The sequence below is a fragment of the Petaurus breviceps genome, unplaced genomic scaffold (assembly GCF_028583685.1).
Source record: "Petaurus breviceps papuanus isolate PSGF00001 unplaced genomic scaffold, PetGlider_PUasm1.0 79, whole genome shotgun sequence".
Classification (NCBI taxonomy): domain Eukaryota; kingdom Metazoa; phylum Chordata; class Mammalia; order Diprotodontia; family Petauridae; genus Petaurus; species Petaurus breviceps.
Window position 1 is genome coordinate 6,219,984 of NW_027186523.1, and position 25,381 is coordinate 6,245,364.

At 37.8% G+C, this 25,381-nt stretch overlaps 1 protein-coding gene and 1 long non-coding RNA gene across 2 annotated transcripts; one reads left to right on the forward strand and one right to left on the reverse strand.

The window, feature by feature from the left end:
* The first annotated feature begins 1,007 nt into the window (after window positions 1–1,007).
* Window positions 1,008–8,210, forward strand: LOC138175805 (mediator of RNA polymerase II transcription subunit 21). The gene is made up of 4 exons (XM_069106302.1): window positions 1,008–1,143; window positions 4,972–5,086; window positions 6,865–6,965; window positions 7,668–8,210. Exons 1-4 carry the CDS (start codon window positions 1,102–1,104, stop codon window positions 7,842–7,844), a joined length of 435 nt encoding a protein of 144 aa, XP_068962403.1. The 5' UTR covers window positions 1,008–1,101; the 3' UTR covers window positions 7,845–8,210.
* LOC138175806 (uncharacterized) lies at window positions 7,945–25,172 on the reverse strand. Its single transcript, XR_011172096.1, has 2 exons — window positions 24,125–25,172; window positions 7,945–8,298 (listed from the first exon to the last, which is right to left on the reverse strand). It is a non-coding gene; the product is annotated as an uncharacterized lncRNA (long non-coding RNA).
* Between the last annotated feature and the right edge of the window lie 209 nt (window positions 25,173–25,381).

Sequence of the window (25,381 nt, forward strand, 5' to 3'; positions counted from 1 at the left end):
TGGCTTGGGAGCTTCTTAGGGGCAGGGACCCTATGTTTTGTCCTTGTTTTTTGCAAAACAAGGCCTGAAAGGCCTAGCACATAGTAAGCCTATATAAATGTTGTTTGTTGTTTTTATTATTACTACTATGTACCAGGTACAGTTTACAGCATTCCACATGCATAATCGGTCAAGCAACAAGCATTTATTAATCCCCAGGATAAAAAACAGCAAAAAAAAAAAAAGGTGTAAGATATTAAGCTCAGTCTTAATGAACTCTTCACCTTTACAAATAAACAGCTGACCCACTCATTTTCAATTACTAAATTCTGAAGACATGTATATCTATGCATTTAAAACTATTCAACAGATAACAGACCCCCAGCAGACATACTAAAACACTGAGGACATTGTCGCAGCTCCCCCATGCCCGGGCACCGTTTGCAATGGAAAAGTGGTCACGTGCAGCAGGAAGGGTCAGCACAGCCCCATTTCAAACTGGAAGAGCTAGGGGTCAGCGTTGACTTGACGGTTAACCACCTGTGTGAACTAGTCTAACCTGGTTGGGAGGTGGGGGCTAAGTGGATAAGCCAAGGTCCCTTTCCCACTCTACACCTAGGACCGTTATGTCCCAAATAATGCTAGATAATGCAAGCGCTAAGTGCTGAGCACGGTGCAAAGGCAGTGCCTGCCCTTACATTCTAAAACAGAGAAGAAGGCTACACAGTTGAACTTGCTGGGTGGCGGTGACAGAGAGCATGCCCCGGAGTCGGGGAAGACTCCTCTTCTTCAATTCAAAAATGACCTTAGACACTAGCTGTGTAATCCCGACAAGGTCACTTAACCCAATTTGCTCCGTTTTCTCAACTGCAAAATGAGATGGAGAAGGAAATGGAAACCTCGCCTGCGACTTAGTCAAGAAAACCCCAAACGAGGTCCGGAAGAGTAGGGAACGACCGAAAAGACTAAACAACAACAAACTAACTCCCTTTCGAGCACCCTGCTGGGCAATAGACCCGCCCCCTTTCTGAAGAGCAGTCTCGTGATTGGTTGCCCGCGCCGTCCAATCAGGTGGGAGCGGGCTATAGGAAGGGCTGCGGCTTAAGCGACTACGCTGGCAACATGGCGGATCGTCTTACTCAGCTTCAGGATGCCGTCAACTCGGTGAGGAGGCGATGGCGTTGGGGTCGCCGCCTCTTTTATTCCTGGGCGGGGAATGGGGCGTCGGGGTTTTGGCGTTTTCTTTGGCTGGGCTGAGGTGACGAGGTGAGAGAGCTGGCGATACCGCCGCCGGCCCGGGAGCCACAGGCGGACTGACCCAGGCTGCGGGGCAGGGGGGAGGGGCCGCGGCGTGGGCTTGTACGAGAGACCTACGGGAGACGTCATCGCCTCGGGCTCGACTCCCCTCCCCTTCCCCCTCTCCCAGTGCGGCCGGTCTGACTCGGGAGCGGCCCGGGTTACACCGTGGGGAGGGGAGGGGGCCCAGAGGAGAGTCCTGCGCGTCGCCCGGCGGTCCACGGCCCGGAGGAGGGAAGCGCGCGCTGCTGGCCCTCGGCACGCGCCTGTGCTGTGGCGGCGGCTGCTCCTCCTCCCAAGATGGGCGCCGGCTTGACCCTCTCGGGAGGAGAGTGCCCCGAGTATCAGTCCACAGCCACAGTAGCTGACCCCCAATAGAGGAACGACCCCATAAGGGGCAGGAACCGTGCTGATCGCGTTACAGAAGTGAATCAGTAACCAACATCTATTAAGCGCCAACTGTTTTCCACCCACTGTGAAGCGCCTATCAGATAAAAATAAACATTAAGCGCCTAGCATGAGCTATGCACTTTACAGATGTTAATCGATAAATATTAAGCACCTCTTCTATGCCTGGCACTGTGCTAAGCCCTCTGCAGATGCCAATCAATAAATATTTTTAAAGCACCTTATATGAACGTGGAACCGTGCTAATAATAAGCATTTAATAAGAGACTTCTCTGTGCCAGGCACTGTGTAGAGGGCTGCTGTTTTTAATTTAATCCCCACAACAGCCCTGGGCAATAAGCGCTAGTATGGTCTCTATTTTACAGTTAAGGAAACTGAGGCAGACAGGTTAAGTGACCTGCCTCGGGGCATGGACAACTTGTAAGTATGGGAAACCTATTGTGAACTCGGGTCTTTTTGACTGTAAGAAGCAGGTGACTTCATTTAAAGCTGTCAGTGTGCCTTACGTGTTGTCTCATCTCTGTTGGCCCCAGAGCACCCGATGTGTCGGTATAACCCTTACATGTGAAGAAGCCGAAGGTGTGTTTTCTTAGTTGCTTTTCACAGAAGCTATTGATGTGGTTATTATTGTTAGAGGCAGCTAGTGATGATGGGTAGAGACTGGGCCTGGGAAACCCATAGGGGCTCTCTAACTGTGACATCTGCCCAGTTTGCTCTGTTTGCCTCACTGTTTTCAGTTGTAAAATGGAAATAACAACACCCACCTCACAGAGTTGTGAGGTTGAAATGAGATAATATTTGTGAAAAATATCTCAGCACAGTGCCTGGCACAGTGTCCCTGAGTCCAAGTCTAGTGCTCGTCACCCAGCCACTTGACTGCCCTAGTGAATTGGGCTTGCTGACCAGTGTGGCAGCAGGATGAAGAACCTTAAGTTCCTGATCATTGCAGTGTGATTGTTCAGCCAGAATTAAATTGGAGATGGTACTGCAAAATTGATCGCATTTATCTTATGTACAAAAAATATAGGGAATATTGATTCATCTTAGCCATTGTCTTCAGAAGGGAACTTATGGAAATAGAGGTGAAAGTGGAAGTTCGTTTATTTGACAGATAATGAGTGTATACTGTATGCACAGCCTCACTAAGTTCTGCAAGATACAGTTCTTTCCCTCAAAGAACCTAGAGTTTAGTTAGGACAAAATATATATGCATTTTTAAAAATAACAATACCAAAACAGCATATTGATTAAAATCCAATGTGAATGCAACTCAAGTCCTGTGGATTCAAGAAAGTAAAGATTAGCTTGCTCAAGAAATGTAGAAAGGGTTCATGGAGCCTAAATGAATCAGAAGATAAAATGGAAATAGTGGGTAGGGGAGATATTATTGAGAACTTTGAAAGCTCATCTAATGTATTTGAATTTTATCCTGAAGACGATAGGAAACTACTGAAAGGTTTTGAGCAGAGTGGTAACATGATAAAAGTGGTGTTTTTAAAAAATTAGATGCCACAGTTTTATATAGAACAGATTAAAGGAATGTGAGACTAGAGACATTAGGAATCTATTGCAGTAATGCACAAGTGAACAGATGATTAGGTAATAGGAATAGAAAATAAGGGACAGGTAATGAGATATTTTAAAGGAAGAAATTAATATTACTTGTTAACAATAAAAGGAGAATCATAAGATCATAGAGATAGATCCAGACAGTAGAGGCTGTTAAAAGTCCAAGTATGAATCAACAGTGACAGGGCAACCAAAAACTCTAAAATGAGCTTAGACTTAATTAAAATAGAATAATCTATTTAGAGCTAAAGGGGATAGAGGTCATCTGGTCCAACTATCTCACCATAGAGAATAAGTGATTTCCCTAAGGTTTTACAGTTAATAAGTACAATCATAGCATCTAGAAAAAGAGGTGATAGTTGTGTTGTGGGCAGCTAGGTAGTGCAGTGGATAGAGTGCCTGGGCTGGAGTCAGGAAGACTCATCTTCCTGAGTTCAAATGTGGACACAGATACTTACTAGCTGTGTGACCCTGGGCAAGTCACTTAACCCTGTTTGCCTCAGTTTCCTCATATGTAAAATGAGCTGGAGAAGGAAATGGCAAACCACTCCAGTATCTTTTCCAAGAAAACCACAAAATGGGATTATGAAGAGTTGGGAATGACTGAAATTACTCAACAAAAACAAGTTGTATTATATTCTGGTTGCACCACATTTGGAAATTTGTATTCACTTCTACTTTTTCAGAAGAATATTAAAAATTTGAGGATGACCAGGATCGTGAAGAGACTAGAACTGAGATGAGGTGCCTTAGCAGATAGTGAGGTTCTCATTACTGAAGGCTTTAAGTGGAAACCAAATGACCATTTGCTAATATAGTGGAGGTTGGTCTAGATGACCTCTGAGGTCAAGTCCCTTCCAACTCTTGAATTCTATGATATGACTCTTAGGTTTAGAGCTAACTGAAGAATGATATTAATGGTACCATAGATGGACAGGAATATCAGAAAGGGGAGTCAGTTTCATGTGGGAAGATGATTTGAACATATGCTGAGTCTAAAGGATGAAATACCTCCTTTGAAACATCTAGTAGGCAGTTGGAAATGGAGGCTAGGTTGAGAGATAAGCGCTGAAAGAAAGTTAGGAGTCATCAGCCTAGAGATAGCAGAGAGCAGTTGAGCAATTATGTCACCCTGATGCTCTTCTAAATGAGCCCAGAGTATCAGGAATAATAGTCTGTGAACAACGTATTGTACCTGGGTACCTGGTGCCTGGGTGAATTCTCAGGTGATTTCTTTGGTGCCTGTCCTAGGCATGATTGTAGTGCTTTCATACAGAAGAAAGGAAAATGTGTTTTTAAATCATTCTTTCCTATTTTGTCTAATTCTTCACTTGTATAACATTTTTACATAGGTAAAATATTGCCATTTAAATTCATTTGATTTATTTTATTCAAAATGACTTTTTAAAAGTTTATCAATAATTTTGGTTCTTTATCTAGGGACTATCACTAAAAAAAGTTGCTTAAAAAAGGGGTGGGGGGGAGGGGAGTATGAATAGAGCTAGGTGAATAGAGCACTGACCCTGGAGTCAGGAGGACCTGAGTACAATTACAACCTCAGAAACTTGACACTTACTAGCTGTGTGACCTTGGGCAAGTCACTTAACCCCAATTGCTTTGCCTTCCCCCCCTCCAAAAAAAAAATATTGCTTCCAATATCCCTAAACTTTGCAAAAATAACAACCCTGAGTCCCTAATCTTTTCATAATCTGTTTCTAGCTTGCAGATCAGTTTTGTAATGCCATTGGAGTGTTGCAGCAATGTGGTCCTCCTGCTTCTTTCAACAATATTCAGACAGCAATCAACAAAGATCAACCAGCAAATCCTACAGAAGGTAAGTTCTTTATATGTTTTAATTTAAGTTAAACTGCTTTACTATATACATTTGCTCAGAAGATGAAAATATATTTTCTTTTTATACACTTAAAATGTTTTAAGCTATTTAGGTTTATTTGTAGTGGGTTGTTATAATACATCAATCTTGTGAAATAAACTGTCCTTTTATATAGTTACAACATTGCTGATCCATTGTCAGGTAGATGGTTAATGGTTCCCAGTAATGGTAATGGATTTGTGCTTCCCTGTATACTCAGTCCAGTCTGAGCATGCATTTTAGTAATAGTATCTCTGGGGAAGGGTACAGCCTGTTAACTGTGAGGTAACTAGCTATAAATTAATCTTGTGAGGTAGATTATTGTTATTCCCATTTCATCTAGATGAGGGAAGTATACTTGTTCTGATTCATATAGTGTATCAGAAACCTGGTATCAGGTCATACTTTAATGCTTAGTCTTGAGTGAATCACACCTCTACTTTTCTGAGTGGGGACTGGGAAAAAGGACCAGGACTAGTAGAGGGAAGGACTTTTAAATTTGGTAAAATCTGGTGTTACAATCCATAAACTATTTGTATTTGTTTTATTTTTAAAAATTTAAAGTTTTTATTGAATATCTTTTTTTTGTATCACATTGTTTCCAAGATATCTTTATCCTGGAAGCCCTCTGTCATAACAAAGATTAAAAAGAAGAGGGAAAATTAGGGAGTAAAACTAACTAACACTGACCATATCTCATATTGTACGTAGTATTTCACATTAGTGGCCCCCCCACCCTTTGCAATTGAAGGAGTGTTTTCTCTTGTGTGTTTTCTTCAAACCTGAGAGATTTTTGAAATGACCTAGTTCTGGATATGATAAAAGTTGAGTTTACTTACTAGAGTAGCTGAACATGTGAAGAAATCCTATTAATTAAACTTCATGGGAAATATAATTGTGCTGAAGTGCTCCAGTGCTGAAAATTATAGTCCCTCTATACTTTGTCCTATGTGACTTCTCCATGTTTTTATTTAGATCCTCTGTAGAGGCTGCATCTAGCTCTTGTCATATTATTTGGGTACCTGGTTGGCATTTGGATGATCCATTTATTATTTCTCATTTTTGAGAGATACTGGCCCATCCTTTTCTGGTCAGACAGATTTTTTTTTTTATCTCTTTTGCCCTGAATTTTGCATGCAGTTTATTTTGGTAATATGATCCATTCTATTTACATCTACCATAGTATTTGGCTCTTCATTGCCTTTTCTTTGTGTGACTTACTTTGCTTCCTTGAAGATTGTGATTTTTTTTTTTTTAGAGCCATCAGGGTTAAGTAACTTGCTCAAGGTTACACAGCCAGTTATTTTTGTGTGTGTGTGGGTGCCAAGTATCTGAGGCCGGAACTGATCCCAGGTCTCCCAATTCTGGGGCTGGTACTCTTACTCACTGCGCCACCTGGCTGCCACATGGTTGTGATTTTTCATTATTTATATATATGTGGTATCAGAAGATTTTAGTGTTAATTGGATCTGTAAGTGGTAACTTATTTTGGACACTACTTGTGTTAGATTTGCCTTTAATTTCCAGGTTAATTAATAGCAGTTAATAGGGATAAATATAAATTTTAGTTAATATAAGCTCAGTAAGATTTGGACATTAAAATAAAATTTTAAGTATTGGGAACCTTTTATAAAAAGTCAATGATTTAGGTATTCAGGTTAATTATTTTAAAATATGTTTGATTTCTGAGAGCTTCAAGTATTCTGTAATTTCCTAATCAAGTTAAATTGTTTCTATAGAATATGCCCAGCTCTTTGCAGCATTAATTGCACGAACAGCAAAGGACATAGATGTTTTGATAGATTCGTTACCTAGTGAAGAATCTACAGCTGCTTTGCAGGTAAGGTTCCTTAGAAAATTTCTAAATAAGACAGATTATTGTCTTTTGTGGTAATATTTAACACCTAGCATATGAGAATAGACCTGGATTCTGCACTTGAGGGCAAACCTCAGTATGCTGGGTCTGACAACCCTTTCTAAGATAACCTTCATTTTTGTTAACTTTCTCAGCAGGTAGGAGATCTGGGTTTGCATACTATCTCAAATACTATAACATCTTCTGGATCCCTAACCATAGCAAGTCACTTGCCCTTTCTTACCTTTAATATCCTCATCCTTAAAATGAGAATAATATTACCAGTATCTATTTCATAGGTTTGTTGTGAGGAAAATACGTTGAAAACCTTAAAGCATTATGTAAATGTGGGTTATTTTCTCCTAATTAAAGGTTTGAGTAGGGTAGAAATATGAATATGGTATTAAAAATTATGAGCAGGGGAGTTACCTATAGATAGCCCATATTTGTTTTCAAAGGTTCCTAGTTTTTGAAAAGCTACATAGCAGAGTTTGCTCAGTGTATAAAATATTGACTAATTTTTGCTTTTCCCACAAGTCTGTGAACTTCAGCATGTGGAAAGCCATCCAGATTTAAAAGCATATCAGTTTATTGCTGAGTTCATCACTTTTAACCTTCATTAATCACCAATGGTTTTTTCTCCCCTTTTCATTCTAAAAGCATTCATTTGCTTTTCTTCCCCCTAAGGCTGCAAGCTTATGTAAGCTGGAAGAAGAAAACCATGAGGCTGCTACATGTCTTGAAGATGTTGTTTACAGAGGAGATATGCTTTTAGAAAAAATACAGAGTGCACTTGCAGACATTGCTCAATCACAGTTGAAGACAAGAAATGGTACTCACAGCCAGTCTCTCCTAGATTCCTAGCACCCGTGTCCATATAGCATGTGGCTGAAAAATTGAACTGTTTTAATACAACCTAAGTTCTGCATCAAATTTAGATGTGAATTGTACCAACATTTGCAAAAAACATAAAGCACTGTGAGATGACTTGTCTCTTTAGTAATTCTGAACAATCTGTCCATGTCACTTTTGATATAGAATAAGCCCTATAAAATGCTGAGTTGTGGTAAGTTTGTGAATTGAATCAGCTTTAAACTATTTTGTTGTCATTGTTGCCATTGTTATCTGTATAAAGTTAAATTTCCTTTTGCTTATTGAGGATAATCTTGCTTTCAGGGTCTTATTAATATAGTTAACTAGAGTCAGCTATAAAGTCCTGTGTTGAAACAATTTGCTGTCTCGTTTAATTGTTTCTACTAGATTAAATTCTCTTAGGGTGAGGAAGGGGCAGGGAAAGGAGTAAGTATTTATTAAATGCCTACAGCGTGTCAGGCACTGTGCAGAGAGCTTTATAAATATTATTTCATTTAGATAAGACAGGAAAACCATGTACTACCTTTTTTTTTTTTCCTTTTTGGAAGGGGGAAGGCTGGACAATTGGGGTTAAGTGACTTGCCCAAGATCACACGGTTAGTAAGTGTTAAGTGTCTGAGGCCGAATTTGAACTCAGGTCCTCCTGACTCCAGGGCCAGTGTTCTATTCACTGTGCCACCTAGTTGCTCCTACTACCTGACTTTTGTATCTTCCAGGGCACCAATATGGTATTCTTCACATAATAGGTACTTAAATGTTTGTTACATTAAATTTGTTCCATAGTTTCTGCTAAATTTTGAAACCAAAATTCTTTTTTTAAAGTGAGACTTCAGAGTTGTTTTAATTTGCCTTCCTCCAATAAGGGGTCCCTTGCCAGTAATACAGGTATTAAGGCAAGGCCCTAAAATCAGATAGTGTCAGTGGGAATGGAAAGAGATGAGTTGTGAGCTTCTTAAGGAAGAATCTGAGATTGGTTGTGATGTGGCAGAATTTATTAAAGAGGGAATTGTTAAATATGTTTTAAAGTTTCTAGCTTCTTGGGGAAAATCGATATGAGCAAGGGATTCAGGAGGAGGAACTATTATTAGGTTGGTTTTGAGATGATAATGATTTTTGTGGTGAACAGGAAGTGGGCAGTTGGGGCAGCCTGGAGGGAGCATGGAACTGAGAAGCAGACTGGGTTCTAGGCCCAATGCTGCCTCTAATTTGCTCTTCAAATTTGGGTGAGTAACTTATCCTGCATGGATAGATAGATTGGTTGGTAGGTAGGTAGGTAGCTTGATACATAAAACATTAAAACTTGCTAGGTGATAGGCACTGTGTCCTTTGGTTTCTCATCTGTAAATGTTGAACTGAATGATCTCATAGGTTTCTTCCAATTCTAAGTTCTATGATCTGATCAGTCACTGTAGTTATGTCACTTTGGCTTAACTGTTTTTCTTTGTTATATGAGAGTTTTAATGATAGGTGGGGAGGAGGTTTAAAAAAGCATCAGTAAAATACATGAAAAACCATGCATGCTCTGGAATCAAAGTCTGGCACAGACTGATTGCTTCACTTAGTATTGTCAAAGTTTTTCACTTGATCTTATTATCCCTGTAATTTATAGAATATATTCAAAAGGAGAATGCACAGGAAAATTCCTAAAGATAAGAAAACCAACAGTGTGGATTTGTAATAACTGCATTTACCTCAAATGTTTCATAAACAAAGCTTACGTTTGATAAGTTTGTAGATTTAGTACTGGAAGGGAACTTAGAAGCCTTTTAGTCCAACCCCCTCATTTTATAAATGAGGTAATTGCTGCTGCACATTAAGTGACTTGCTAAATACCACACAAATGGTACATTTTCTTTTGTTCCCTGAAAAATAGCAAGGAATTTCATTGATTTATCCATAGTAAACTAGTGTTTTGTTCTTACTCTTACTCTCAGTAGAGAAATTAAACTGAAAACTCAATGGAAAAGTAGCTCCCATGGCTATATGGAAAGTTAATTGTTTTGAAAACCACACTGTCCTGCGGGGTTGTGTCAACAAATTTTATCTATTCATGGGTATGATGGTGGAGGAAATTTACTCAAATCAATGCCACTGTTTTCTCATTTCAGGCTGGAAAGTGCTATTGGCCTTATAAATATTTTTCAAGCTATTCGACAACTTCAGCTTCTGTCTACAATAAATATAATCCTCTCACTAAAGCTTTCTATCAGTTATCCTCTTAACTATACAAACTTTTTCCTGAAATGCCTTATACATAGAATTGCCTAAATGGGAAAAGGAACCCTTCTTACCAATAATTGTCATTAATTAAGGAGCTTATCCCACAACATCTTCCACTAAAGATGAAGGTCAAAATGTAGGACTTATAAAATCATAGAATTTTAGAGGTGGAAGGGGCTAATTTTATAAGTAAATTGAGGCCAAGTGACTTGCACACACTATGTGGTAGAGCTGAGATTAAGTATAGTCCAGTTGATTTATTCTTTTGGTTCTGCCTGTTGTTTTCCATAGCTTTTTCCACTATGACAAATCACCTTCTTGTTTAGGATATTAAAAAAAAAAAAAGATACTTTGAAAAAGACCTGATATATCTTGGCTCTGCAATAAAAATCTTCAACAAAGATTAGGCCTATTAGACATTAAATCAATACAAAAAAAATATGGGATCTGTTTCATCAAATCACAATCCGCATCCACCTAGTTACTTTACATCGCCTGGAGGCATCTGAACTAAGAATCTCAAAATCAGTATACTATACTACTATCTACTGGCCTTCAAGTCAGTCTTCCTGCTTTCTTAACTTAGTATATGACTTGGAAGTTGTTTTCTTCAGCTCAATCCTTATCCTTTGGGTCTTCATTATACATAAAAAACATTTTTAGAACTGGAAGAGTTCTACCTCAGTGGCCATCTAGTCCAGCCCATGCCAGAAAAGCAGTCCCTACTGATAACACCAAAGAAGTGATCATTCCTTGCTTTTAGAGGGCAGCAATGAGAAAAGCAGAGTCTGGGACCCTATGTCCTTCAAGTTTTTGTCCAAGACAATTTTTTTATATCATTTTTAAAGGTTTCTTTTGGCAGTCATTTGTGACTCCACTAACCACCAGAAGTAGGTTGTAGTCATGTTTTCATAAGTCTTGGGAGGTTCTCATGTCTGGAATACATGCCCTGGAAAGACAACATCTCTGTTGTTATTAGGTTGGCAGATAGCAGCATTGGCGCCTCTGAATGAAGAAGTTAACACCCACGGTTGGTCTTTTCTTCTTCTGACCTCTTACCTGATAGTTTCTATGGCTCAGTAGTGTTATTAATTGGAGGATGAGCTGTGACTTATTCCTCAGAACATCCATCTTCCTCTTCAGGAAGATCCTCAAATTTTATTGTTAGAAATGTACAGTTATGCCTTTCCTTTTCTTCCTGAATGACATTCTTCCCCTCTCTAACCTTCTGACAAGGATTGTTTCCTCTATGTCACTTCAGATTCTTTATTTCCCCATTGAGGGATAAAGGTATCCTTATTTAGGAACATTTCATTGTCCTCTCCAACCTGTAATGGATTAGACCAGCCTACACTTGAAACAGGAAAGTCACTTGACTTTGACTGAAGTACTATCATTATACAGTCAATGCAAATTACAACGGAATTACCCCTGCTTGCAGTATTGATTTAGATTCTCAGACTTGGTTTTTGGACAACTTGTAGGTGTTTATATATTCTAAGCATCTTGTAAGACCTTTTCAGTCTTTTAGTAACTTGACAGTCACACCTTTTTTTCCCTTTCAAATTAATCTCTTATTTGTTTTATTATTTTTTTTAAACTTACAAATTTACTTCTTCAGCCTTCTTTCATAGAAGCTGGAAGTAGAAACTATACCTAGAAATTGTTCTCCATTTTTTTTTCATAGTTTCTCCCAAACTTCTCCTAATTAGGAGAAGCCTAATTAGAAGCCTTTCTCTCTTCTGCTCTTCCTGCAGAACTTAGAAATGGGAAAAATTAGACAAATTGGTGGCCCTTTGAACATTCTGATGTACACTTCATCACCCTGCTTAGCTCTTATAATATTTCTTAACTTTTCCCCTCTCCACCCCCAACCACCCAGAGTAACAAATGACTATACTTTAGATCAAACCATTGCCCACAACTTCCTTCTCTCAGATTCTGAACTCTAAAATTCTATTCTTTTATCAGTTTCTTGTCCTTCCACTTTTACTTTGCCTCACTCCCAACTCTTTTCTTCATTTGCACTTTAATTTTCAGTTTTTCTTCTATTCTCTCTGTTCTCCCAGTCTGTCATTCCTGCTCTGGCCTCATTTTTTCCCATTCACAATCTTGACCATATAACCTGTTCAATTATACAGTGTGGTCCATTCTTGAATTCTTTGCCTCCTTGCCTACATTTCAGGCATCCCTATAAATCCTTCACCCTGCCATCTTAAGTTATCTAGTATCTTTCCTCCATTTCACTGCCAAACTGCTAGAAACAATATTCCAAGTTCATTGTCTCCACTTCTCATTCCTCAGTTTGCAGGCCTACATCATGTGAGTCAAACTTTTTTCTAAGATTACAAAAGATCTCTTTTGCTAAATCTGATTTTTTTCTTCAGTCTCCATCCTTCATGAGGACAGTATTTTACAGTGTCAGCTACGCACCCTCTCCGGATACTCTTCATTCCTTCCCTTGTGTGGTGCTACTCTCTCTTGGTTCTTTTTCTTATCTATCTGACTCCCCTTCAGTTTTGTTTGTCTGGTCACATCCATCTCCCCTCCTCTAAGAATGATTGTCTCCCTAGGCTCTTGTGCTTTCTCTCCCTATAACCGTGTTCTTTAATGAATTCGTCAGCTCCCATGGATTCAGTTGTCATTTCTGTATAGATGACTCCCAAGTCTGCCTGTCTCTCTACATGTTTATATGATGTGTATGTATATATACACATATATGTATATGTGTAGCCCTAATTTTTCTCATAAACTCCAGTTGGTTATTGGCAGTAGCTGCCTATTGGACATATCTACCTAAATCTCCCATCAGTATCTCAAACCCCAACGTGTCCAAAATGGAACTCATTTTCTTTACCTCTTCTACAAACTTCTCTAAATCCTCTCTTTCTGTTCAGAGCACAGTGATCCTTCTGCTCACTCAAGCCTGGAATCATTTGACTCTTTCTTCTCTCTTATCCCCATATCTAAGTCAGTTGTCATGTCTTAATGATTCTACCTCCACAACATCTCTCAAATTCTCTCTTTTCTCCAATCACATAGCCATTGCTCTAATTCAAGACCTTTTCTCTTGGACTATTATTATTATTGGTTTTATTATAATTTAATTTTAGATAATAGTTTATTATATATGATATATAATGTAATGTTTTAATTTATCATCATAATTTTATTTATTATAACTATTCTAATTGGTCTTTATGTTTCCAGACTTTCTTCTGCAATTCATTTTCCAAACAACTTTCAAAATAATTTTCCTAAGTCACAGGTCTGGTCATGTCATTTACTTGCTCAGAATTCTTCAGTGGCTCCCTACTAATTTTAAGATAAAATAAAAACTCCTTAGGCTGGCATTTATAGCTTCCTATAATCTGGTGCCATTCTACTTTCCCAGACTTATTTTATATTTTTCTCTTTCAGTCATTGCATTTGACGTTCCAACCAAATTGGCCTACTAGCTCTTTTCAGGACTCATCATTCTGTGTCTGTCTCTGATCCTCCACACAGGAATGCCTGGAATGTATTCCCTCCTTCATCTTTGCTTCTTAGAATCCTTTGCTTCTCTTTGTGAAGCCCAGAAGCCTTTTCTGATCTCCTAGTTAGTTTTCTCTCCTTCCTTAAATTGCCTTATGCTTCATTATATATTAGTATACTTTTATTTCTGTCAGTTGAATGTAAAGGCCTTGAGAGTAGGGACCATATGGAGGTTTTTATCTTGGTATCCCCAGTATGGTATAGTGCCTTGAACATAGCAACTACATAATAATTGTTTACCAGATTGAAATTAATTCCTCTGCCCTAGAGAGACTATTTTCTACACTGTTTCACAAACATGTTAGATTTCATTTCCAGCTATAAGCCTTTGCGTATTCTGATCCATGCTGCTAGAATACACTTTCCCTTCTATCTTTCCTTCATTCTTCACAGTTCAGCTCAAGTTCTACATCCTCCAAAACTATTCTCAGACCACTTCAGCTCACTTTGATGTCCTCCTTCCCTTACCTCACTAGTGCTAAGCTGGACTACTAATTTTTCCAATTAATCATAGACAATGTATTGCCTTACATTGTTATTTCAGTTACTCAGTCAACAAGCATTTATTAAGTTCCTAGGGATGTCTTAAACAAGTCTGTCTTGTCCCTCCAACAAAACTATAAGGACAGGGAGGGTACATTCCTTTTCCATCTCTGTATCTAACACAGTGCTTTGCACTTACTGGGATTCACTTAGTATCACTCCAAGGACTAGGTATGCTGACAAGCATTAAGTTTTATTTGTGAGCTCTAAAACTTCCACCCTGTGTCTCTGCAACATTTTGAATGGGCCCAGGTAGAGCACTTTACCTGTCCAACCTCTGGGGGAGTAGATTGGTTAGTTTTGATTCAAGAGCAGGTATACAGGCACAGTCCTGCTTGGATGAAATTCCAGGTCTGGAGGAGTTGGGCCCAAGATGTGCATATCAAGAGCATTTAGTGAATACTTGGCCAATTTCAAGTTTGGTTGAAAGATGCTATGTTCCTCTTCCCTCCCTCGCCTCCCTTACCTCCCTTTGGAATAATTTTTCATCCTCTCCAGTGAAATTTTTTTTTCTGGCTGTGTTTTTCAAAGGACTTAAAAGAACTATGGATCCAATAGTTTACTAGTCTTCCTCAAATTAATAAAATACATTGTGAGATTTAATGATTCTGTTAGGTCTTTAGATTCAGTAAATTCTTTTGTAAGAGGGAATTTTCAGATGCACAGTGCCTAGCACATGGGTGCTCAATAAATACTTGTGGATTGATGTTCTTTGGAATGTGATCTGTAGGAGACTTGATGTTTCAGGGGTGACTTTGTACCTGGAAAGTAGAGGAAGGGTGAAGGGTGGCTATTGCAGGCCCAGTAAAGGTGGAGAATCGTAAGACATGTTCATTCCCTACCTATCTGAGTCACCACTAGGGGGCAGACTAAACTCATAATCTGTCTCCCCACCCCCATTAATCTCTTTAGACAGCCAAGAGACGTCTATGTGTTTAATCAGCATCTTCACTGATTAAAATTGTTAGGTATTTAAGTATAAGTATGCATAAAAGTAAATTTAGCTCCAGTAGTAAATATTAATTCACAGGAGAGAAGAGCTGCAGTTGACTGTCTAGTTCTAGAGGCTAGAAAGGGCCCAGAGTAGTCCTTAAAATGCTTTTGTTGTAGTTGTTCAGTTGTTTTCAGTCATGTCTGACTCTTCCTGACCGCATTTGGGTCTTCTTGGAAAAGATACCGGAGTGGTTTACCATTTCCTTCTCCAGTTCTTTTACAGATGATGGAACTGAGGCAAATACGGTTAAGTGACTTGCCCAGGGTCAGACAGCTAGTAAGTGTCTGGGAGGCCAGATCCAAACTCAGGTTTTCCTGACTTCTGACCTTGGACTCTATCCATTGCACCATTTAGTTGCCTTCAATGCCATGTATAAGGCTTGTACCTTATACATAGTAGGAGTTCAATAAATGTTGGAATGAATATATATTTCATTGATACAGCTAAGATGGGGCTGCTAGGTTGTACAGTGGATAGAGAACTGAGTCTGGAATCAGAAGACTCATCTTCCTGAACTCAAATCTGCCCTCAGAGTATTTTTGCCGAGAAAATCCCAGACATGACTGAAAAACAATATGACTAAGGTGTAGTTTATTTTAGGAATTTGTTGAAGATTATATTTTTGACATTTGTCTTGTATTTGAAGGAGGCGTTATAACTTGATTAAAAAATAGCCCCATAAATTCTCCAAATAAAAATTTAAAATTACTTCAATAAAGAAAATGAAGTATTGAATGATAAAATAACAATAAGTAGCAATGTGTTCTTATACCACAATGGTCAGTGCAATGACCAAATTTAGAATGTGGTTAATTTGTATAGAAATATAAATGGTTGGCTATTTGACATTCTGTTTATATTGATATTGAACTTTATCATTTCCTATGATTTTGATATTTTATCATATAAATCTAAAATATGTAAAAAGCATGATAAAAGTTTCTTCCAAGTTATTCTTTTCAATTAATTTGAATGATAAAATAATGTCAAATTGACAGCATAGCATTAAATACATCAACCAAATAACATTGGGACAGTGTTTCTGTAATATAATCAAGTCTTTAGGCAATTAAGTCAATACAAGACAGTATTTTAGAATTTGTTCAGGAAAATCTAAACAAGTGAAGCAGATCTTTCAATTTGTTCAGAAAAATAAAAATTAATTTTATGAATAGTAAATCACAAGCTATACATATTCATAGCTTCTTATTTCGCAGGAAATAAGCATATTAAAGTATTCAAGAGACTTAAGAGGAAGGAAAAGAAAGAAGGTAATTGACAAGGAAGAGTAAAAATAGATAAGTAAACATTTGGTAAAGTAAAACAAATTAGAGATTAATCTAAAAACAGAAAAGAAATAGAGTGGCTATCAAATTGCAAAAAGGTTGAAAAGATCTTAGAAAGTTCTTTCCATATTAAATACTTTTTTAATCATTTAAAAATTGTAACTTGAAAGGAATCTTTCACTTGAAATCACTTAGAAAACAATCATTTTTATGTTAGGAACAGACCTTTGAAAATAATTTCATCAACATTAACATAGATCAGAGTATTTTGAAAAAAAAGCAAATCTCTTGTCTGTTATTTCTACTTTCAAATAGACAAGACCTTATAATTTGTAGATTTTCTCTTACTTATTCCTCATAGGTAAATGTATTGCTATCAGATAGCTTTGGCCATATCAAGGTAGGAATTTGAAAAAAAAAAAAAAGGGCTTGAGGTGGGTAGGTGGTGAAGTAAATACAGCACTGGCCCTGGAAACAGGAGGATCTGAGTTTAAATCCAGCCTCAGACACTTTACACTAACTAGCTGTGTGACCTTGAGCAAGTCACTTAACTCCAATTGCCTTGCCTCCCCACTCCAAAAAAATTTTTTTAAAAAGAAAGTGGGCTTACCCATTTTTCTAAATGTACTTCTGGTGCTTATAAATGTACTGTGTCCCAAACATCTCTTAGTGCAATTTTAAGCTTTAATCACTTTAGACATATGAATGCAGCAAACTTACCAAAAAAACATCATTTGAAAGTTTATATAAATTTATGCTCATTTCTTTTTTGTGCATTTTAAATAATTAGTAAATTTTAAATTTCTGGAGGAACCTTTCTCAGACTAGTAGATCAGGAAAGAAGTTCCCCGCTTAGCCTCAGTCACTTGATCAGTTTCAGTTAGATATTTTTCTTGTGTGGTTATCTCAAGAATGTTTTGTGGACATCGAAACCTCATTCTTTTGTATGATTTTAAGACTAGAATTATAAAGGCAACCCCTTTAAGTCACTAAACAGCAGATGAAAGTTTGTTATAAATTTTAAAAATTGACCAGAGTAACATATAATGAAGGATGATGGTTCTACTGAATTTTAATAAGAAATATATGAATATTTTAAGTTTTAAAATAACCTTTAAAATGTTGCTTTTTTAGTAAGTTTTCATTGGCTTGAAGGGCCAGTTGTATGGGTAGTAGGGTAGTAGTAGTAGTAGTAGTAGTAGTAGTAGTAGTAGTAAAAGTAGGGACTGATTACTCAATGCCCTTTTCCTGTGTGAGGGACAGGAGGATTTGTCAAGAATTGGAAATGAGAGAGATCCTGGGCTTCTTCTGTCTTCCAACTTTGAGAGAGAAGATGCACAATGCTAGCTTTCCTTTAGGTCACTGATGGAAAAAAAGACCCTGGCAAGAAGCTGGCATGAGAGGAGTTGGTAGTCTCTACCACATCCCTCTCCCCAGATATTTTTTGGGGGGAACTTTCCTTTGGGAGAGAACTGGGACTCTCTGTCTCTCTCTCTCTCTCTGTGTCTCTTGCTGTCTCTGTCTTTCTCTCTCTGTCTCTCTCTGTCTCTGTCTCTCTCTCTCTCTCCCCACCCCACCCCTCCCATCTCTGTCTCTCTTTTCTCTGTCTCCCACCACCAATAGGAGAGCTCCTTCAGTTTGTATTTTCTAGTACAGAGGTTTCAAACATGTAGCTTATATGCCACATGCAGCTCACAATATTACCAAGTGCAGCCCGAACCAGATTAAAATGTAATTGGGAAATATTTTTTTAAATAAATACAAATTTAACCAAAAAACACAATAAAAAGTAGATAACATTATATTTTAAAACCAAGGTATTACGTGGTCTCTAGGGATCCTTATGTACTGATTAGTGACCCCTGTTTCTATTTAAGTTTGACACCACTGGTCTGGTATGTGTGTATATGTGCATAGTGAGCTTTCTCACTTTACACACATACATACATATATACACATGTATTATATATGCTGTTTTCTCTGATTTCTGTTTTTTTTTTTTTTTAAAGCAATCGGGGTTAAGTAACTTGCTCAAGGTTACACGGCCAGGTGTTTCTGGGTGGGTGCTAAGTGTCTGAGCCCGGATTTGATCCCCAGGTGATCCCCACACTGGAGCCGGTGCTTTTACTTGCTGTGCTACCTGGCTGCCCAGATTTCTGTTTTTCTCTCAGCTTGGATAAATGGTTTTCTTAGCTATTTGCTATGAATGTTCATTGTGAAGCTGGTATTTGGTGGGAAAGGGGTCAAGACTTACATATAGAGCTTATACTCTTTCACATAAAGAAATAGTGATTAGGATCTATAGTTTGAATCTAAAGAATACATCCCCTAGACTAATAATATTTAAGGGAGCAGATAGATATAATTCTAGGTTGGTACCTTTTGTCTCTGAGGAGAGCAGAGTGATCAGAGACTGACCCCAACTTCCTGCTTCTCTTCTTGGAAGGAATCAGTCTCCCTTAAAGAAAGGCGTGGGGAGGAGACACAAAAGATGTTTATTCTTGACTCTCTGGGATTGTGTGTAGACAGACACATGTGGATATCCATAATCCACATGGGCAGCAACAACACCTCTTTGCTACTGTAGCATTTATACTTCTGAAGTCATTAAAGCTTAATATTGCACTAATACATCCTGTATATAAGAGAAGACAGTTAATCCTTTGAATCTGACCTGCACCAGGTATTCTCAAGGAAAAAGAAAAATTCTACAAAGCATTGATTAGATCTTTTCCTAACCAGGCTAGTGTTCAGTTTATGCTTATCAGGAATATATTAACCTTTATATTACCAAAATGATAAAAAAAAAAAAAAAGCTGGGTGGCACAGTGGATAGAGCCTTTGACTTAGAGTCAGGAAGACATGAGTTCAAATCTGGTCTTAGGCACTTACTAGCTATGTGACTCTGGGCAAGTCATTTAACCTCTGTTTGCTTCAGTTTCTTTGTCTGTAAAATGAGAATAATAATAATAGCACCTATATCCTAGGGTTGTTGTGAGGATCAAATGAGAAAACCTCACAGTAGGGGTTAGTATAAATGCTGGCTATTCTTATTATTATAATAGACATATTCCAATAGTGCTATGGCTTTCTGGGAACATGTTCATTGGAGAAGTGGGTGGAGTGTGCTTGGAAGGGAAAAGGCAAGCCACAAACAAGAATAATAAGATCTTGGAGTTTTAGAGCTAATTTGGAATGTGGAGTTGTCTAGGTAAAAGTGTGCTAGCTGCTGGGATAAGAGCCCCTTAAACCAAGGGTAGTGAGGAAAACAGGAAGGAAGAAAATGTACAAGTAATTTTAGCTTAGAATTTGAATAGAACAAATATACCCACAAAACAGAAATGGACAGCAGATTAAAAAATTTGAAATCAACAACAATATGTTACTTCAGGTAACAAAAACGTGAGATACACTCAAAGATAAAATAAAGGGCAGGAGTAGAATTTATTATGCAAAAAAAGCAGGGATAGTAGTCATTGATCTCAGACAAAGTTAAAGTTAAAATATATTTAATGAAAAATAGAGAAATGACATTTTGTGTCAGCAATATTATTCAATATTGCTTTAGACCATTTAAAATACCTAGACGGTATACCTGTCAAAACAGATGCAGGTACTATATGAACATAAACATAAAAAACTTTTTTTTTTTAAGCAATCGGGGTTAAGTAACTTGCTCAAGGTTACACGTCCAGGTGTTTCTGGGTGTGGTGCTGAGTGTCTGAGCCTGGGATTCGATCTCCAGGTCATCCCCACACTGGAGCTGGTGCTCTTATTCACTGAGCAACCTGGCTGCCCCAATATAATACTTTTTAAACAAATAAACTGAGATCTAAATAACTGGAAGTAGTATTTATTGTTCACGAGTAGATAAAGCCAATATAATTTTTAAATGTCAATTTTACCTAATATATTTATTTAATGTCATCCCAATTAAATTACTAAAAAATAATTTTACTGGGTTAGAAAAAATAATTACAAAGTTCCTTTGGAAGAATAAAAGTTCAGAAACTTCAAAGAAACCAGAGGAAAAAAATGTAAAAGTAGATTTAGTGGTATCAGACCTTAAACCGCATTATAAGGTGAGAACATTGTTGAAGTGTAAAAAGGATAATTTCAATTATTTTAAATTAGAAATTTTCTTGTATAAATAAAGCCTATGTGGCCAAAAATAGAAGGAATGTAGAAAATTGGGGGGAAAACTTTCATAGACAATCTCTCAGATAGAATATGATTGGATTGGAATATTACTGTAGTATAGGAAATGATCAGCTGGTTGATTTAGAAAAACATGGAAAGATTTGGACTTATGAAGGAAGTATGCCCTCCCCCCTCAGAGAAACAGAAGATAGGAGGAAATAACCATAGTATAGTCTTACATATGTGTGCATGTTTCTAGATATCTATATGTACCTGTCTTATCTGAGCTTAATTGTAGCCTTCTTTAGGGTAGTGGGGACAGGGAGGGAGGGGAAAAAACTGTAGTAAAAAGTGTACAACAATTCCCCAATTGACATATGGTCAAAGAATATGAACAGGCAGTTTGCCAGAGGAAGAAATCAAAACTAGCTATAGGCATGTGAAGAAGTGCTCTATCACTTCTGATTAGAGAAATACAAATTAAAACAACTCTGAGGTACCACCTTACACCAATAAGATTGACTAATATGACAAAAATGGAAAATGATAAATGTGGGAGAGGATATGGGAAAATTGGGACCCTAATGCACTGTTAGTGGAGTTATGAAGTGATCCAGCCATTCTGGAGAGCAGTTTGGAACTAGACCCAAAGGGCAACCAAACTATGTATACCCATTGATCCAGCAATACCACTACTAGTTCTGTATCCCAAAGAAATCATAAAAAAGGGAAAAGGACTTACATGTGCAAAAATATTTATAGCAGCATTTTTGTGGTAGCAAAATATTAGAAATTGAGGGGATGCCCATCCATTAGGGAATGGTTAAATAAATGTGGTATATGAATGTAATGGAATACTATTGTGCAATGAAAAATGATGAACAAGCAGATTTCAGAAAAACCTGTAAAGAGTTGTAAGAACTAATGCAAACTGAAATGAACAGAACCAGGAAAACACTGTACATAGTATCATCACCATTGTGTGATCAACGATAAATGACTTAGCTCTTCTCAGCAACATAGTGATCCAAGACAAGTATAGAGGACTCACAAAGAAAAATGCTATCCACATCCAATGCAGATCAAAGCATATTTTTTTTCACTTTCTCCTGTTTTTTTTTCCCCCTTTTGATCTGTTCCTTCTTTCACAGCTGTGGCTAATATAGAAATATTTTTACATGATAGCACACATATAAACTATATTAAACTGCCCACCATTTTCAGAGAGGGGAGGAGAGAAAGGGAGAAAAGTTTGGAACTTGAAATATTGTAAAAATGAATGCCAAAAGTTTTCTTGACACGTAATGGGAAAAAAAATATTATTAAAAAAAAAAGGTACACAATAGAGAACAAAAGAAAACCACCAAGGAAGCAAAGAAAAGCTGGACAGCTTTGAAAGTAGTCTGTAGTATTTATTATGTAAATTTTCTAGAAATGGAAATTATTGTTTTATATTGAATCATCTCTTAAGGTCTGCTCTTGTATATGCCAGTGTGTTTTTTTTTCTTTTCTCATTTTGTATTTAAGTTTAAAATTGAAAAATTTACCAAAAAAAAAAAGCTCCTTAACCAGTTAGTCAGCTAAAAAGCATTTATTGAGTAAAGGCTTATTACTACACGCTAGGCATTGGGCTAAGTGCTGGGATATAAAGATGGGCAGAATTAGTCCTTGACTTTAAAAAACTCATTCTTATGGGGAAAACAAGCTGGAAATAACTAGGTTATTTCCTACAAGTTAAATATAGAGCAGACAGAAGGTAATCTCTGAGGGGAAGGCACTAGCAGCTGGGGGAAGACTGGGAAAGGCCTACAGATTTGAGGGTGGGATCTGAGTTGAATCTCTAAGGAAGCCAGGGAAACTTAAGAGGTTTAGGTGAGGAGGTAAAGAATTCCAGGTATAGAGGATAGTCAGAGCAAAGACACAGGATAGAAGATAAGATTGTCCTCTCTGAAGGTCTGCAATTCAGACAATGTAGCTGAATTGTGGCGTATGGAAGGCAGGAAAGTATAAGAAGAATAGGAAGAAGGGCTTTAAATGACAAGCTGAGGACCTTAGAAGTAATTGGGAGTCATTGGAGTTTATTGAATGCAGGTGAGGTGTGGTGACATGGTCACCACATACACTTCAGGAAAATCATTTTGGCAGTTGAGTTGGAGGATAGATCATACTGAGGAATCAACACCAGTTTCAAGGCTATTGTGAGAGTGATTAGGGTGGAGACTGTGTGTGTGTGGTCGAAGGGGACTATGAGTGGAAAGGGGATATATGCAAAACAAACTTTTAAAAAGTGATTTTGAACATTTTCTTATCCAAAGTCTGTCATTAATGTTTCCTTATTCTTTAGTCATTTTTTCAGCTGTGTCTGACTTTTGGTGACCATATTTGAGGTTTTCTTGACAAAGATACTGGAGTAGGTCTCCATTTCCTTCTTCAGCTCATTTTACAGATGAGGAAACTGAGGCACACCGGGTTAAGTGACTTGCCCAGGGTCAGATAGCTAGTAAGCATCTGAGGCCAGATTTGAACACAGGCAGATAAATCTTCCTGCCTCCAGACCCAGCACTCTATCCACTTTGATACCTAGCTATCCCTGTCCTTGATGTGTTTGTGATTAAAAACAAAATACCACTACTCGAGACATCTCACCAAAACTTCGTCATGGTATGGACCAATATGGTATGAGAGCACAGTGCTGTCTATTGTTGAACTTAAGCATTCCAAAAATGCCTAATGTGATGCCTATTTTACAGTTACCAAGGTTCTTAAATCAGAGAATTGTTCATCATAAGAGAACTACAGAGAAGCTTTGTTATCCTATTGAGAAAACTTGGAACAGAATTTAATGAACTTCTTGGATGGATCTGTGTTGTTGTTGTGGATACTCCTTCCAATGATGAAGATTGCATTATTCTTTATATTAAAATTTTGTAATGCATTGTGTTATCAGTACAATTCTGATTCTTCTGACAGTGTGCAATTCCGTGATCTACAGCTCTGTGTCATAGATGAGAGAAGATTGTGTCTTCGGTTCTATGTGGCAAAGAACAGCTTAAAATCAGTGATAGTGTTCCAGAATTTCCCACCTGTAATGCAGACTGATTTTCTCCTTTTGTTCAACTCTAAGCCCAGCTCACTGTCCATCTGTATGTATGTGCTCTTGAACTGAACCAAGCTTACCGAATAGTGAATAGGCATTCTTTATTCACTTGGCTTTTCATATGTGGACTGCTTAGGCTGATTTCCTGTAAATCTCATCTTGGAGGTTCTGAAAAGTTCTGGGAACTTGAAACAACCAGGGCAATGTCATTCATAAACAGGAGCATATGAAGGAACTGAACAGCTATAGAGAATGGGCTTTGTTTGAGAGTTAGAGGGCTGGCCCTGGAGTCAGGAGACCAGAGTTCAAATCCAGTCTCAAACACTGATTCTGGGCAAGTCACTTGAGTTATCTCAGCCTCAGTTTCCTCAATTGTAAAATGGGGATAATAGCACCTACCTTGCACGATTATTGTGAGAGTCAAATGAGATATTTGCCAGAACATGTAGCACAGTGCCTGGCATATTCTAGGTATCATAGAAATGCTTATTCCCTTCTCCATATTTCTTGTTTTTTTCTTGCCCAATATTAATGTTTGGAAGGTTGTCATACAGGGTCGTTTCTGTTGTTATGTCTTCAAGGAATCTTACATAATTTCATATATTTATTTATGAGAATAAATATATTGTTGGAAGGGGGAAGGAAAAGAAGAGAATGAGCATTTAGGAAAGAAAGTTGAGTAGTTTAATCAAATACTTTTTGACAGACAAACAATAAATACAGTAGGTATTCTCTACATCTTTCAGTCAATTTTCTTTTCTTGCTTTTTGGAGGGGCAATTGGGGTTGTGACTCGCCCAAGGTCACACGGTCACACAGCCAAGTATTAAGTGTCTGAGGCAGGATTTGAACTCAGGTCCTCCTGACTCCAGGGCCTATGTGCCACCTAGCTGCCCCCATTTTTTTCAGTCAATTTTCTGATGTTGAAGATGTGGCATATTGTAGACCATCCCTTGCAAAAGCTTTCCTGGTCTCTACTAATTACCTCATCAAGTTATGTTCTCAGTGCATTTGTAGATAATTCTCATAAAATGTTATCTATTTGGGAAAGTAAACATATAGGTTGGTAGTTGCTAATGTTCACTTCTTCATCTTGTTTTGGTTTTTAAAAAAAGAAGCTTTTTACCCAAGCCTTTGTTATCTTCCCTTCATTTGGCTACCTTGTAAATTGCTCCCTCAAAGTCCTCACAATTGTCATCTGCATGGTTCTTCTCTTCTAGTTATATTTCATCTAATCCAGCTATCTTTTCAATTTTTGTTCTTAGTTCCAGTTATACCTTTTCTTTAAGCATATTCAGGCCAGTTGTGACGGCTCCACCCTTCTGATGATGAAAAGAATCCTTTATTTAAAAAAAAATGGTTTACAGATCTTTCCCATTCTCCCTCAGTTTGTTCTCCTTTCGGTTTTACCCTTCATTGTCACTACGATTGACTTCAATTATGTGAAGGTGGCTTTGACTGAATAAATCAATCATTTCACTCCAGCGAAGTAACTAACAAGATGCTATGAGCTGATACCTTTATCAGGAGAGAATTGATCTCAGTTAGGCAGCAAGATAGAATTTGGGGTGAACGAAGCTTAGACGTCTCTACTGCCTCGGTCAGTCCAAAGTTTAACTAGATGCAGGCCGGCTGGGGTCTGTTGGAATTAGAGAGAGCGTGTGGTCGTGGCATTCTTCAAACTAAAAACAAGCTAGTTTGCTTTCCAGCTGATT